We start from the raw sequence: 13,596 nt of genomic DNA, 5'->3' as shown, positions 1-13,596 counted from the left end.
AGTAATTTCTCAATAATTATTAGTTTAAAAATATCATCTCGGGGGCTTCCCTGGTGGCACAGTGGTTGAGAGTCTGCCTGCCGATGCAGGGGACACGGGTTCGTGCCCCGGTCCGGGAAGATCCCACATGCCTCAAAGTGGCTGAGCCTGCGCGTCTGGAGCCTGTGCTCCGCAACGCGAGAGGCCACAACAGTGAGAGGCCCGCGTACAGCAAAAAAAAAAAAAAATCATCTCGGGCTTCCCTGGTGGCACAGTGGTTGAGAGTCCGCCTGCCGATGCAGGGGACGCGTGGTCGTGCCCCGGTCCGGGAAGATCCCACATGCCGCGGACAGGCTGGGCCCGTGAGCCATGGCTGCTGAGCCTGCGCGTCCGGAGCCTGTGCTCCGCAACGGGAGAGGCCACAACAGTGAGAGGCCCGCGTACCGCAAAAAAAAAAAAAAAAAAAATCATCTCAATGACTACAGATGTGGGAAAAAAGGTGGACAGAGAGAGAATTTTTTAGAACTTCTGGTCTTTTAACAGCTACTGCTAGCCTGATCCTCCCACGCCCCCATAGAAATGCTGGCTGGCTGGGGATTGAAGCAGAAGGAGCCCCGGGTGGTTGTGGTGGGGGGTGGTGTGAAGGATGCAGAGGTTAGCTGGGAAGAGACTGGCCCACAGTCCCAGGAAAACTCGAGATCTTATCCCGTTCACTCCAACAGGATATGGAGAGAGGGTTTTGTAAATCTTGGACTCCAAATCGCCTTCAGAGGCCAAGGGATCTCTGAATGATGAACTTCCCCCAAACAATGGGTCATCTGCCAACGGTTGACTCGCATCCTTTTTTTTTTTTTTTAATTTGGCCTCACCGTGCAGCTTGCGGGATCTTAGTTCCCCAAGCAGGATCGAACCCGGGCCTCCATAGTGAAAGTGCTGAGTCTTAACAACTGGACCACCAGGGAATTCCCCAAATCTCTTTTTTTTTTTTAAATTGTTATTGGAAAAAAAAGTATAGCTTTTTTTTTTTTGGTATGATTCTTTTTATTTTTTATTTTCTGGCCGCAGTGCGCAGCATGTGGGATCTTAGTTCCCCAACCAGGGATCGAACCTGCACCCCTGCAGTGGAAGCGTGGAGTCTTAACCATTGGACTGCCAGGGAAGTTCCCTATGGGAGTATAGCTGATTTACAATGTTGTGTTAGTTTCAGGTGTCCAGCAAAGTGAATCAGTTATACATATACATATATCCATTCCCTTTTTTTTTTTTTAAGATTCTTTTCCCATAGAATCTCATCTTAATGGGAAATAAATAGGTTCAAGGGACTGGGCAGGGGGAAAGCAGAATAGGCATGGGGACCAAAAGGGGGGTCTCAGGGGAAAGACCCCAGGCAGCTGAGTGCAGGGGCTTGGAGGGGGGTGGGGAGCTGTTGATGGGGAGCCCAGGATGTCTGCCATCATCCACTAAGGGACAGGTTTCATCCGACGCTCAGCCTACAAACCAGCGGATGCCATGGGTAATCCATCGACCCAAGGAACATCGACCATCCGAGCTACAAACAGCAGCCACCTGCACGTGCCAATCAGCCCTGTCTGTCCCGTCTGCCATGCCCTCCTGCAGCTGCACAGCCTTGCTCTGGATGGCCAGGAGGGGAGCCTGGTAAGGCAGAGGCTACTGGTGCCCCTCCAGGTCACTTTTCCTGGGCAAGCCACCCCTCTCCCAGCTGCTCTGTGTGTGTGTGTTGGCGGGGGGCGGGGGCAGTGCTGCTAATGGCTCCAGCTGCTTCCTTCTCTGGAAAATTGCCCCTGGTGAATGGAAGCTGCTTCGCCCAAGAGACGACACAAGTCCTTCCCTCTGGCAGCCGATGGGCAAGGACCGACTGGCCCAGGGGTACCAAAAGGCCAGCCTCTTTGCCTTGGTCTGGGACCGACTCTGGGGTGCAATGCACGCTTCAGAGACCCCCGTGGAATCAGGCCGTGGCTGGTCTCTGGTTGAGACCTCATCCTTCTTAATTTCCCCCTGCCCTCTGCTCTCTCCATCCCTGCCCATTCTCCCAAGAGCTCTCCCTCAGTTAACCACTTGCACCAAATCCCTGCCTCAGGATCTTCTTCCAGGAATCCTAAGACTGCTGACATTGGACATGGGCTCACATTCTACCTACGCTTCCTCTCCAAGCTTTGCTCATCTACCTACAAAATGGGCATATGTACCCAGATCCACACTTGTAGAGTTTGGGGGAGGAGTAAATGAGAAAAGACATGAAAAGTCATCCTACGAATGACTTGTTCCTTTTCTCTGCCCTTGAGGGAAGTGTCTGGCTGCACACAAGGACGCACATCTTGGAAGGAGTGGCGGAAGTCTGGAGAGCCACAACTACACAGAGACAGAGGCTACATTCAGGGACTGATTTTCCAGCTCTTACCTATGGGGACAGAGGAGATCTGGGAATAAAGATCCAACATCCGGTTGCCATCCACGTCCACCAGGTAATTGCCTCGGCTCTCTTCGTAATTGCAGAAAAAGTGCACAGCTTCTGCATTCTTGGGGAAAGGAGAGACTGGATCAGGCTCACTGCAATTCTTTAGACCCTCAGTCTTTCAGGATTAAGCTTGAATTGATGAAGTAAGCCATGTCCTGCCCATTTATGGACACATGGATGGTATCTGTGGGTGCTGGCAGTGTTGGATTTTTTGCCCTGCTGGTAATTACATGGGTGATTTGCTTTATAGTTGCTTATTAGGCTGTGGATTTGTATTTTATGATTTTTTTCTGTATGTGTTTTATATATCACAACAAAAAAGATTGAGATATAACTCTGAAGAAGATTCTGAAAAGTTAAAATGTATATAGTAAGCCTTAAGGCCTAAGAAAACTAAAAAATATATAGTGATTATGAAAGAGATGAAAATGGTACACTAGAAGATATTCACTTTATGTACAAAAAATTAGTAGAAAATGAAGAGAGGAACAAAAAAGACATGAGACAGAGAGAGAACAAAAAATAAAACATTAGCTGTAAATACAACTACACCAATAATAACATTAACTGTGCCTGGATTAAGCAATTCAACAAAAAAAATCAGAAACCATCAGGCTGGATAAAAAGATTCAGTTATATGCTGTCTACATGAGACATACTTTAGATTCAAGAATACAAATGAGGTTGAAAGTAAAAATATGGGAAAAGATATATGATTCTCACAGCAGTCATAAGAAAGATGCAATGGTGTCTACTAATATCAGACAAAATTGACTGTAAAACAAACAAAATGTTCCTAGAGGTAAAGAGAGGCATTTTATAATGACAAAAGGGTCCATCCACTAAGACGACTATAAACATATAAGCACTCGATAACACAGCCCCAAAATACATGAAGCAAAACCCAACAGAATTGAAGGGAAAAATAATTCTCTAAGACTAGTTGGAGACTTCGGTACCTGGTTGCCAGCAATGGATTGAACAAACAGGCAGAAGATTAACGTGAATACGCTCCAGATCAATAGATCTCACAAACATGCATGGAACACCCCACCCAACAACGGTAGGGTACATGTCCCTCTCAAGCGCATGTGGAACATTTTCCAGAATAGACGATATGCTAGGCCATAAAAAAGGCTCAATAAATTTCAAAGGATTGAAATTACTCAAAATAAGTTTCCAGCCCCAACAGAATGAGATGAGATTAGAAATCGATAACAGAAAGAAGTTTGGGGGGCTTCCCCGGTGACGCAGTGGTTAAGAATCTGCCTGCCAACGCAGGGGACACAGGTTCGAGCCCTGGTCCGGGAAGATCCCACATGCCGCGGAGCAATTAATCCTGTGCACCACAACTACTGAGCCTGCAGTCTAGAGCCTGCGTGCCACAACTACTGAAGCCCACATGACTAGAGCCCGTGCTCCCCAACAAGAGAAGCCACTGCAATGAGAGGCCTGTGCACTGCAAAGAAGCATAGCCCCCGCTCGCTGCAACTAAAGCCCACACACAGCAATAAAGACCCAATGCATCCATAAACAAACAAATAAATAAATAAAATTTAAAAAGAAAGAAGTTTGGGAAGTTCACCGAAATGTGGAAATTACACAACACACAAATAACCAATGAGTCAAAGAAGAAATCACAAGGGAAATTAGAAAAAAAATGTTTACATCAAAAGTCAGCTGCATGGGCTTCCCTGGTGGCGCAGTGGTTGAGAGTCCGCCTGCCGATGCAGGGGACACCGGTTTGTGCCCCGGTCCGGGAAGATCCCACATGCCGCAGAGCGGCTGGGCCCGTGAGCCACGGCCGTTGAGCCTGCGCGTCCGGAGCCTGGGCTCGGCAACGGGAGAGGCCACAAGAGTGAGAGGCCCACATACCGCAAAAAAAAAAAAAAAAAAAAAAAAAAGTCAGCTGCATGTTTTAAAAAAAGAGCCAGCACAGATTAAGTATTTGCCTCCTTTGGTGAAACTGTAACAAAGAAGCAATGGAAGGATTGTTATTTCATCCCCACTCACCTGAATTACATTCAGCTGTTTCATTAACTCCTGCAGGAGAGAAGAGAAAAGCATTAGAGCAAGGACACATGCTTGCCAGAGCAGCTTAAAATCTTTCATGTTTTCCCAATATTATAAATATTTTTAAATTGCTTAATAGAATTAGTTGGCAGGAAACAATTCCTGCCAATTAAATTACCAGTACAACAGACAGGCTGGAGGTTTAGATACTTCAAAGATTACAGTCAAATAAACTATTTAACAAAAAAATTTAAGCTGAAGATATTTATCTAATGTCCAGAAAAGCATGGGCTCTCTTTTTATTAAGGGGTAAAAAAAGGCTTTAACACCCCATTAGGAAAATAAAATTAACTGAAAATAGAAATTTGCACATCAAAGAACCACTTATAATTATAATCTGAACACCCCACTTGTACAATTCCACATAGAAACTGGGAATTACAAAACTAGTGGTTTTACTATTACAAGGATTTCTTCTTTAAAAACAAGTCAACATAAAGTAAACTTCAGCAATTAGTGTCATAAAACTATGTATTTCCACGTAAAAATACAAAATAATATTCATGACAAGAATATGAAATTTATTCCAAGTATTTTATGATTATTAAATTAAAATCCACCCCTCCCCAATAGAAATATGCATGAAAAAAGTCTTTTGTCAGCAAAAGACTATGCAAAATAACTACAATCATTTACATCGGTACAAAGATTTCTGTATTTATTAAATAGTTTCAATGACAAAAGAGACAGCTTTTGACTTAAAAAAAAGGACACTGTGGATAAAATCTGCAAAATATGCAAAGAAAATAAATTTGTATTAAAAAGGTTTACACTGTTATATTTTAGGTGCAAACATTAGAAACAGTATTGCACATAACAACACAGAATCAAGGTTAACCAGCCTTCCAAATTGTGTTGTATGCAGGTTTTGTAGCTTCTTTGAGGAGAAGCAGCAACACCTCTCGCTCACCTGTGTCTCTTCCATCTCACAGGCTAACATCAACTCCAGGGATTCAGAGCTACTCTCATACACCCTGTACTGTCACCCTGAGGGCTTCTCTGTACACCATTCCCCTTGCCTAGAACAGAATGCACTCCTTCATCCAGTTCCTCCTCGTGGCCCTTTAAGATCAAGCTCAGTGGGGCATGTGCTATACATGCCCTGTGCCATATCACATCGTCATGTTCCTTCACTGTTGTTGGAATGCTGTGCCCCAGCCCCTGACTCTGGACTCAAAGCAAGCCATGTAACTTGCTTTGGCCAACGGAGTGAAGTGGAAATGATGGTGGGCCAGTGTGGAGCCTAGCTCAAGAGACCTATAGCAAGCTCTCCTCTTGGATCACTGTGAGAACAAGCTCAGCCTGGCTGGCTGGAGCATAAGAGATGCACAAAGCAGAGCCAAGTCACCACAGTGACCCAAGACAAGCCTAGCCAATCGTCCCTCAGGCATGTAGATGAGCCCAAGAGAGCTGCCTACCCAAATGCCAGTTAACCCTGGATGCATGAGCAACTTGTATGCTGCTGAGGTTTTGTGACTGTTTGTTACACAGCATTATTGTGGCAATAGACAACTGATACATCTCCTCTGAGAAGAATTCTTTGGCTTCTTACGAAGGAATGGCTTGGTTTAAGGTTCGGGATCTCTAATGGTGAACTCTCTGAAAGCAGCTAAGGATACGGGGCCCCCAGCTTGGCTGTGTTCTTGCCCCATGGACACTTTTTGCTCTTTTCTGAAACACACCATTCAGCTGTGCTCAACTCACCAGAGATCTAGGCCCTGGGACTTCCGTCTTCATCAAAGGCCCATCATAATCAAATTCAATGTCGACTTTGGCTGCGGCCTGACTGATGTGTCTGGATCCTGCAGTAAACAAAGATGGTGAGAACCCCTGGGGACAGCAGATGTGAGACTCCTGCCCTTATAACACCCAATGTCCCTAACAGAGGCAGTGCCAGTACCTCAGCCCCATCCCCGCCAGACTGCCCCAGAACTCTGAGTGTGGCCACGTGGGCACCACAAGAACCCTGAGGATTTAAAGAAACGGGAAAGCCCGGTGCCAGTGAAGCTGTAAGCAAGAAGGCATGCTCACGTCCTGCTGGTGTGAGGATAAGCTGATGCCAGCTTCCTATTCCTTTCGAGTGAACAATCTCAGTGTTTAGGATTCATCCCAAGAAAATAACGGGACCAGTGCACAAAGATATAGGTTAAAAATATTGGGACTTCCCTGGCGGTCCAGTGGTTAATACTGCATGCTTCCACTGCAGGGGCCATGGGTTTGATCCCTGGTCGAGGAACTAAGATCCCGCATACAGCACAGGGAGGCCAAAAGAAAAAAGAAAAAAACCAAAAACACACAAAAAATATTTGTCATAGTATTGTTTCTAACAACAACAAAGAGGAAACAACATAAATGTCCAACAATGGAGAGTTGCTGAATAGAATATGCCATATTCTACCATTTCACAGACAGCGGAATACTGGCAATATTATGTATCCATAATAAAAATTATCCAAATTTTGTAAAAACTTTAATCTATATCCATATGTATATATAGACCTGAGTTTCTCAGCCTCGGGCCTATTGACATCGTGGGCTGTATCGTTCTCTGCTGTGGGAGATTGCCCTGGGCACTGTAGGATGTTTAGCAGCCTCCCTGGCCTCCACCCACTAGATGCCAGTAGCACCCACTCGGGAGTTGTGCCCCTAGTTGCATCAATCAAAAATCATCCAGGAGAGAATAATCAAATGTCTAAATTCAGGTGGTCCTCACTTACAGATTTTTTTGGTTAAAAAATATTTGGGGCACAAGTCATTTGCTTGAAACTGATTTCACATTTTTTGCATAGTAATAAACTTGTAGAGGGTTAAATAAACTTGAGTTCCCAGGCTAACCTCACAGAGCTTTTTAGCTCAGCATCTTGTTGAAATGAAGGGTAGTTTCAATTCCAAGCCTCACTGATCGCTAAGCAAAAGATGGCTGTGCGGAATCCAAGATAAGTGTGTAATGATTTATAATCAGTAACCCCTAGAAATCCTTTTAATGTCCCTGTTCATCTTTCATCTTCCTGGCACATATTTGGTGGTTGCCATACTTGCATCAAACTAGGGAATCTCTAGATGCTTCGTATAAATCATATGTGTGATCTTATTTTATCTTTCCACAACCCTGAGGGGTAGGTTGTTATTGTTTGCATTACATAGGAAAGGAAACTAACACTAAAACATGCTAGCATCTTTCTCTGTTTTCTCTCTCTCTCTGTGTCTCACACACACACACACACACACACACACACAACTTGCCAAACTATAAAAAGCCATGATATTAGAAAACATATTTAAATTCATTCTTAATTTTTCATAATTGCTTTGAATATCAAAGAAGGTTTCTGAATTAATTATGCAATAAAGTGTAGCCCTTTGAACGTAAAATCCAGTTAAAATCCAAAACTACCCTTATTTTGAGGCATGAAGGTACCAGCTTTTATTATCTTTCGTTTGATCTTACAATGAAAAGGGAATTCCCATTTATTCCATTAGCAGAGAGTTAAAGGTCATGGAACACACTGATGACTTTTAAGAAAACTGTAAACTCTTTCTCTCTTCCAGAGCTCAGGGTTACTGGTCAAGACTGAGTCCAACTAGACCTGCATTCAACAGGGATGCCTATTTGGATAAAAAGAGCTCTTAACCAGTGCTGGTCTTGCTTTGTCTCCAGCGAAGGAGGAAAGTGAAAAATTTGTAAGTAGTAAGTTGTCCTCTCATGAGGATACACAAGTCCTCCCTTCCTTTCTCCAGAAAATGTCTTGACGTCGCATTGTAGGAATCAGACTTCTTGGGGGTTGGAAAGCGGGAATACCAGGAATGGAGGGAGTTAGCAGTGGGACCTGCAGCTGAAAGAATCCTGATGACAGGGAGCGTGTGGGGTCATGTGGAGTCACAGTTATGAGGATGCCAAGACCATGAGTAAACAGGACTGGGAGGTGGGGTTGGGGTAGGAGCGAGGAGAGGCAGTGGATAGAGGGAGAGGATCCTTCCACTGGGAGCAGAGATCAATGGGGCATGAGGTGGGGAGGCCATGGCCAGGTGCAAGGCGGATGGGTCTGGATCAAGAACTGCACTGGTTCCTACCATGTGCCAAGTCTTTGTAGGAAGACTTGTGGATGTGGATGGAAGAGGGCCAAAACCTCTGGGCAGAAATCCTGAAAAATCAGAGTCTGGTGAGTTTTTTGGCAACTGTGCTATCGGAAAAAGGAAGATGGGGAAGCTAACACAGATTCAGTCCCTACGTTGTCCTAGGCAGGCCCTACCTAGGCAAACGCTCACCTCTTGTTTTAATTAATCCACAACCTTTTTGTGAGATGATGTTGTCCCCATTTTACAGATGAGGATCAGAGAGGTTAAGCAACTTTCCTGAGGTCACATAGCTAGTGAGTTGCAAGGCCAGAATCTAAATCCAGAATACTTGGGTTTCCCTGGTGGCGCAGTGGTTGAGCCCGCCTGCCGATGCGGGGAACACGGGTTCGTGCCCCGGTCCGGGAGGATCCCACATGCCGCGGACAGGCTGGGCCCGTGAGCCGTGGCCGCTAAGCCTGCACGTCCGGAGCCTGTGCTCCGCAACGGGAGAGGCCACAGCAGTGAGAGGCCCGCATACCGCAAAAAAAAAAAAAAAAAATCCAGAATACTTGTGCTTTTCCCACTATATCTCAATTTTGATTTTTTGTAGAGGAAAATAACCAAATACCAATACGATAAATTTTCTCTTGATGATATATAATGCCATAAACCACACACAAAAAAAAAGAACAAGATTTAAATTGTCAAGGAAGCCTTTTCTGGGATCGCTTATACCAAGTTGCATGAGTAGATGTCCATTTACTGAGCACTAATGGTGAACATAGCAGGCATTATTCTGAGCAATTTACATGGATTACCGCACGTAATGCTCACAACCCCCTAGGTGGTAAACGTTATTATGATTCTCATGTTAAAGAAGACACTAAAGCTCAGAAAGGTCAATTAATTTGCCCAAAGTCACACGTCTGTTGAGTGGCTAAGCTGGAAATCTGTCCGCTGGACCTCTCCTTTCCCAGATACTGTGAATGTAACTGCTATATCTTCCGTTTCATCTAGTGGGGGTCTTTCAAATGAAACGTTTGCAGCAAAACGACTCACTTCCCCCAGAGGCAAATTACTATCAAAAGTACAAGGAAGCCAAAAAATGTTTGCATTAATATTGAATGACCCAGCATTTTCATTCATGAATAAAGCAGCACGCCCAGAAGGCAGGGCTGTGCCCTGACGCACAAGACCGGGCATAGCGGGTAAATCCAGCCCAGCCCTCTGTGGCCATGCCAATCCACAGAGTCATTTTTTAACTCCAAACTGTAAAAGCAGCCATCCAATGTTTTTAACGTCCTCTTAGTCTTTTACTGAGAGCAATAAATGAATGTCATTTTCCCAAATAGCAAGGGTTCTGTATGTGAGCCCGGCCAAAATCAAGGTCACGTTCAACTGGAGTTGTTTGCTTTTGTTTAAAAACAAAACAACATACCTTATCCCTCCCCTCAACTGTCCACCCCACTTACTCTTAACAAGGAAAATATCAGTAAGCAACACTGAAAAAACAAACACGTCTAATTTCACCACCCAGAGAGAACCATTCTGCTGTCTGGTCTCCGGGTCTCTGTGCTCTACTTGCTGATATAAGATTACAAACGCTTTGCACGATGCCATTGGGAACACTGTCTCAGGCCACGAACTATCAGCATGCTTAATGGCTTTGCAGTGATCCAGTGGGTGGAGGCACTGCACGGAAGCATCTGAACACAGGGAGGGTGGGAGCAGCCTGTGGCTCCCCACTTGGGCACCCACTTCTCTCCCTCACCCTGAGGAAGCAGCTGCCGTGTTGTGAGCTGCTGCATGAAGGCATCCACGTGGCACTGAATCCAGCCACAGCCACGTGACTGAGCTTGAGGGTGGATCCCCGGCTCCCCCGGTGAAGCTTCACACAGGACCACAGCCCTGGTACCAGCTCAACCGTGCCTCATGAGAGACCTGGACCCAGAGCATCCAGCCAAGCCTTGGATTCATAATCCACAAAAACTGTGAGATAATAAACATGCATTATTTTAACCTCTTAAGTTTGCAGGTATTTGTTATATCACAATAGATAATTAATATGTAGTTAAGGGTGTGGGTCCTGGAGCAACCTGGCTCGGCTCAAAGCCTGGCTCAGTCACTGGCAGGCTCTGAGACTCTGGGAAACTTACATAACCTCTCTGAGTCTCAGTTTGGTTCAGAGCAACGTACCAAGGTCAGTTCCTCAGTTGCGACAAATGCATCCTGGTGATGTAAGATGCTAACACTGGGGAAAACTAGGTGAGGAGCATATGGGATCTCTTTGTACTGCCTCTGCAATTTCTCTGCATACCTAAAATATTCCAAAAGAAAATGTTTATTTAAAAATAAAACCTGTGGGAGAGGAGAGAACATTCCTGCTTTTTATCGCACTCAGGATATAAACACCTGCAACATTCAACATGCAAATCAAGGCCTCGGCAAACAATTTGTCTTCAGAAGGCAGACAGGACTGACAATAAGAAGGAGACATTAGCCGGTTAGGTGCAGGGTGAATGGAGGTGAGGGAGAGGGTGGGGTGGACATTCCTGGGATGGGGCCTCCCACCCAGTGCCCTTGAAGCTTTCAGGTGAATTACAAGGACTTGTCGTTTTCTTGTTTCTCCGCAGTAAACCCAGCTACATGTTTTCTCCAGCAATCCCTATGCAGCCAGCTGGGCCCTTCTGGCTGCTGGTACCACCACCTCCCTGCCAGCAGAGTGGCTCCAGGATGGATCAGCTCCCTGACCACTGCAGAGCTGTCCACCCGGGGACAGGAACACATGGTGGAGATGGAAGGTGTGGCGATGGGGACAGTTTTATGGGGGTGGGTGGGACAGTGGATCCCTTTATCCCCAAGGACTTTTTCAGACCCCAAATCCCTAGTCTGGATTGTGTCTTCCATTAGGGCCAGTTCTTGCCGAGACCTCCCTACGGCTTACCGGGCACCAGCAGGCGGTAGTTGTGCTGGAAGCTGCAGGCCAGCCGCCGGGTGAGCAACATGGAGGCCATGGTCACCTCCACCGGCAACAGAGACCCCTGTCACACGCTCCTGCCCTGAAAGAAAACAGAAGCACAGAGTCACACCAACCAAGACCACACCCTTGCTGGCCAAGTATCCCACTCCCCACAATTTCCCCACACAGTGGAGGTTCTTCTAATATGAAATCCTTTGCTTTTATACAGAATATAAACTTTTTTTTTTTTTTTTTTTTGGTGGTATGCGGGCCTCTCACTGTTGTGGCCTCTCCGGACGCACAGGCTCAGCGGCCATGGCTCACGGGCCCAGCCACTCCGCGGCATGTGTGATCTTCCCGGACCGGGACACGAACCCGTGTCCCCTGCATCGGCAGGCAGACTCTCAACCACTGCGCCACCAGAGAAGCCCTAAACTTTTTTTAAAAATAAATTTATTTTATTTACTTTTGGCTGCGTTGGGTCATTGCTGCGTGTGGCCTTTCTCTAGTTGTGGTGAGCAGGGGCTACTCTTTGTTTTGGTGCGCGGGCTTCTCATTGCGGTGTTTTCTCTTGTTGCGGAGCACGGGCTCTAGTCATGCAGGCTTCAGTAGTTGTGGCACACAGGCTCAGTAGTTGTGGCTCACGGGCTCAAGAGCGCAGGCTCAGTAGTTGTGGCGCATGGGCTTAGTTGCTCCGCGGCATGTGGGATCTTCCCGGACCAGGGATTGAACCCGTGTCCCCTGCATTGGCAAGTGGATTCTCAACCACTGCGCCACCAGGGAAGCCCAGAATATAAACTTTAAAAAAAAAACTTTTTGACCGCGTGACTTGCAGGATCTTAGTTCCTGGACCAGGGATTGAACCCAGGCCACAGCAGTGAAAGCTTCGAGACCTAACCACTGGACCTCCAGGGAATTCCCCAGAATATACACTTTAAATCAAAGCCTGTTCACATGTTTCATTTGACCTTGTAGCCAGGTAGGATTATTATGCCCATTTTCTAGATGGAAAAACAAAGAAAGGGGACAGAGTTGGCTTGAGAGCTCTCTGTAGGTCAGCTGGCAAGCTCAGGGCATCATCCACCTGGGATAAGCAAGGCAGGCCTGTGTTCTACACGATGGAAAGACCCAGATGGACGAAACTTCACAGCAGACGTCATGATGACTGCTCAATGTGGGAAGCAGGGAGCTCCCTCTGCCCTGTTCACATACAGAATATCGGTGGTTGGGAATCCTGCAGATCCAGAGGTGTACCCGGTGGCCCACTTTGGGGGTTGTACTTCTCCCGAGTTTGTTCTGGACTGAGAGGGGTCCCTGGAATGTGGGGTTTTCAGTTTTGAAACTGGAACAGGCCCAGAGCCCAGTAGATAGTTACTCTACGCAGCCCCAGGGAGTCAGGGTTCCCAGCTCCCACTTTACGGGTGTGTTGGTTGATTCTCTCCAGATTGCTCCTAAGCCCTGATCCCAAATCCCAGCACCTAGCTCTGTCAGTTGCCTTTTGCACTGTAGGCCTTGAGCAAAACCTCCCTCCCCCATTGTTTATCTGCTGCTTTTTATCACCTCTCCCCCCTCCATCCCCCTCTCCCCAGGCCACCATTCAAACATACTCTCTGTGCATCTTTTTGTTTGTGGGTCTTCTCACTAAATACACGCTTTGTTACTTGGCACATGTATTTTCCTTGTGTACCTACAATACTGGGTATAGACCTGTATTGTTTCTCAGAACAACGACGGAAGCATTCACTTCTCATTATTACTCTGTTTCCCAAGTCCTTTCTACGTGCGGCCCACTGTGCTAAGCACTTTACATACAGTATTATTAACATTTATTATTATTATTAACACCCACAACAATGCTATGTGATCCCCTTTTTACAGATGAGGAAACTGAGGCACATAGATGTTAATGGTGGATCTGAAAACAGAACTCAGCTGTCTGAGTCCAGGGTCAGCAAATGTCACCATTCACCATTCTCAGAAACTTCTCCCTCCATCTACAGGGGTGTAGACATGGCAGCCAGGTCTGTTCTGTGTGACCCAGCCCCACTGGTCA

The 13,596-nt window shown here is 46.2% G+C and overlaps 1 protein-coding gene and 1 long non-coding RNA gene across 2 annotated transcripts in view; one reads left to right on the top strand and one right to left on the bottom strand.

The window, feature by feature from the left end:
- ABAT (4-aminobutyrate aminotransferase) overlaps window positions 1-13,596 on the bottom strand; it is a 92,161-nt gene that overhangs the window by 27,166 nt on the left and 51,399 nt on the right. Inside the window, exons 2-5 of the mRNA XM_032604487.1 lie at window positions 11,529-11,643; window positions 6,233-6,330; window positions 4,469-4,498; window positions 2,399-2,516 (exon numbers count right to left, since the gene is read on the bottom strand). Of these exons, the coding sequence (XP_032460378.1) occupies window positions 2,399-2,516; window positions 4,469-4,498; window positions 6,233-6,330; window positions 11,529-11,598 (316 nt within the window). The 5' untranslated portion in view covers window positions 11,599-11,643. The remainder of the gene's footprint in view (window positions 1-2,398; window positions 2,517-4,468; window positions 4,499-6,232; window positions 6,331-11,528; window positions 11,644-13,596) is intronic.
- On the top strand, window positions 2,288-11,635 carry LOC116739785. Its single transcript, XR_004345705.1, has 4 exons — window positions 2,288-2,462; window positions 8,078-8,209; window positions 11,218-11,385; window positions 11,495-11,635. It is a non-coding gene; the product is annotated as an uncharacterized LOC116739785 (long non-coding RNA).

This window comes from Phocoena sinus, chromosome 15 (assembly GCF_008692025.1).
Source record: "Phocoena sinus isolate mPhoSin1 chromosome 15, mPhoSin1.pri, whole genome shotgun sequence".
Taxonomy (NCBI): Eukaryota; Metazoa; Chordata; class Mammalia; order Artiodactyla; family Phocoenidae; genus Phocoena; species Phocoena sinus.
This window is presented reverse-complemented; position numbering and strand designations above follow the sequence as displayed.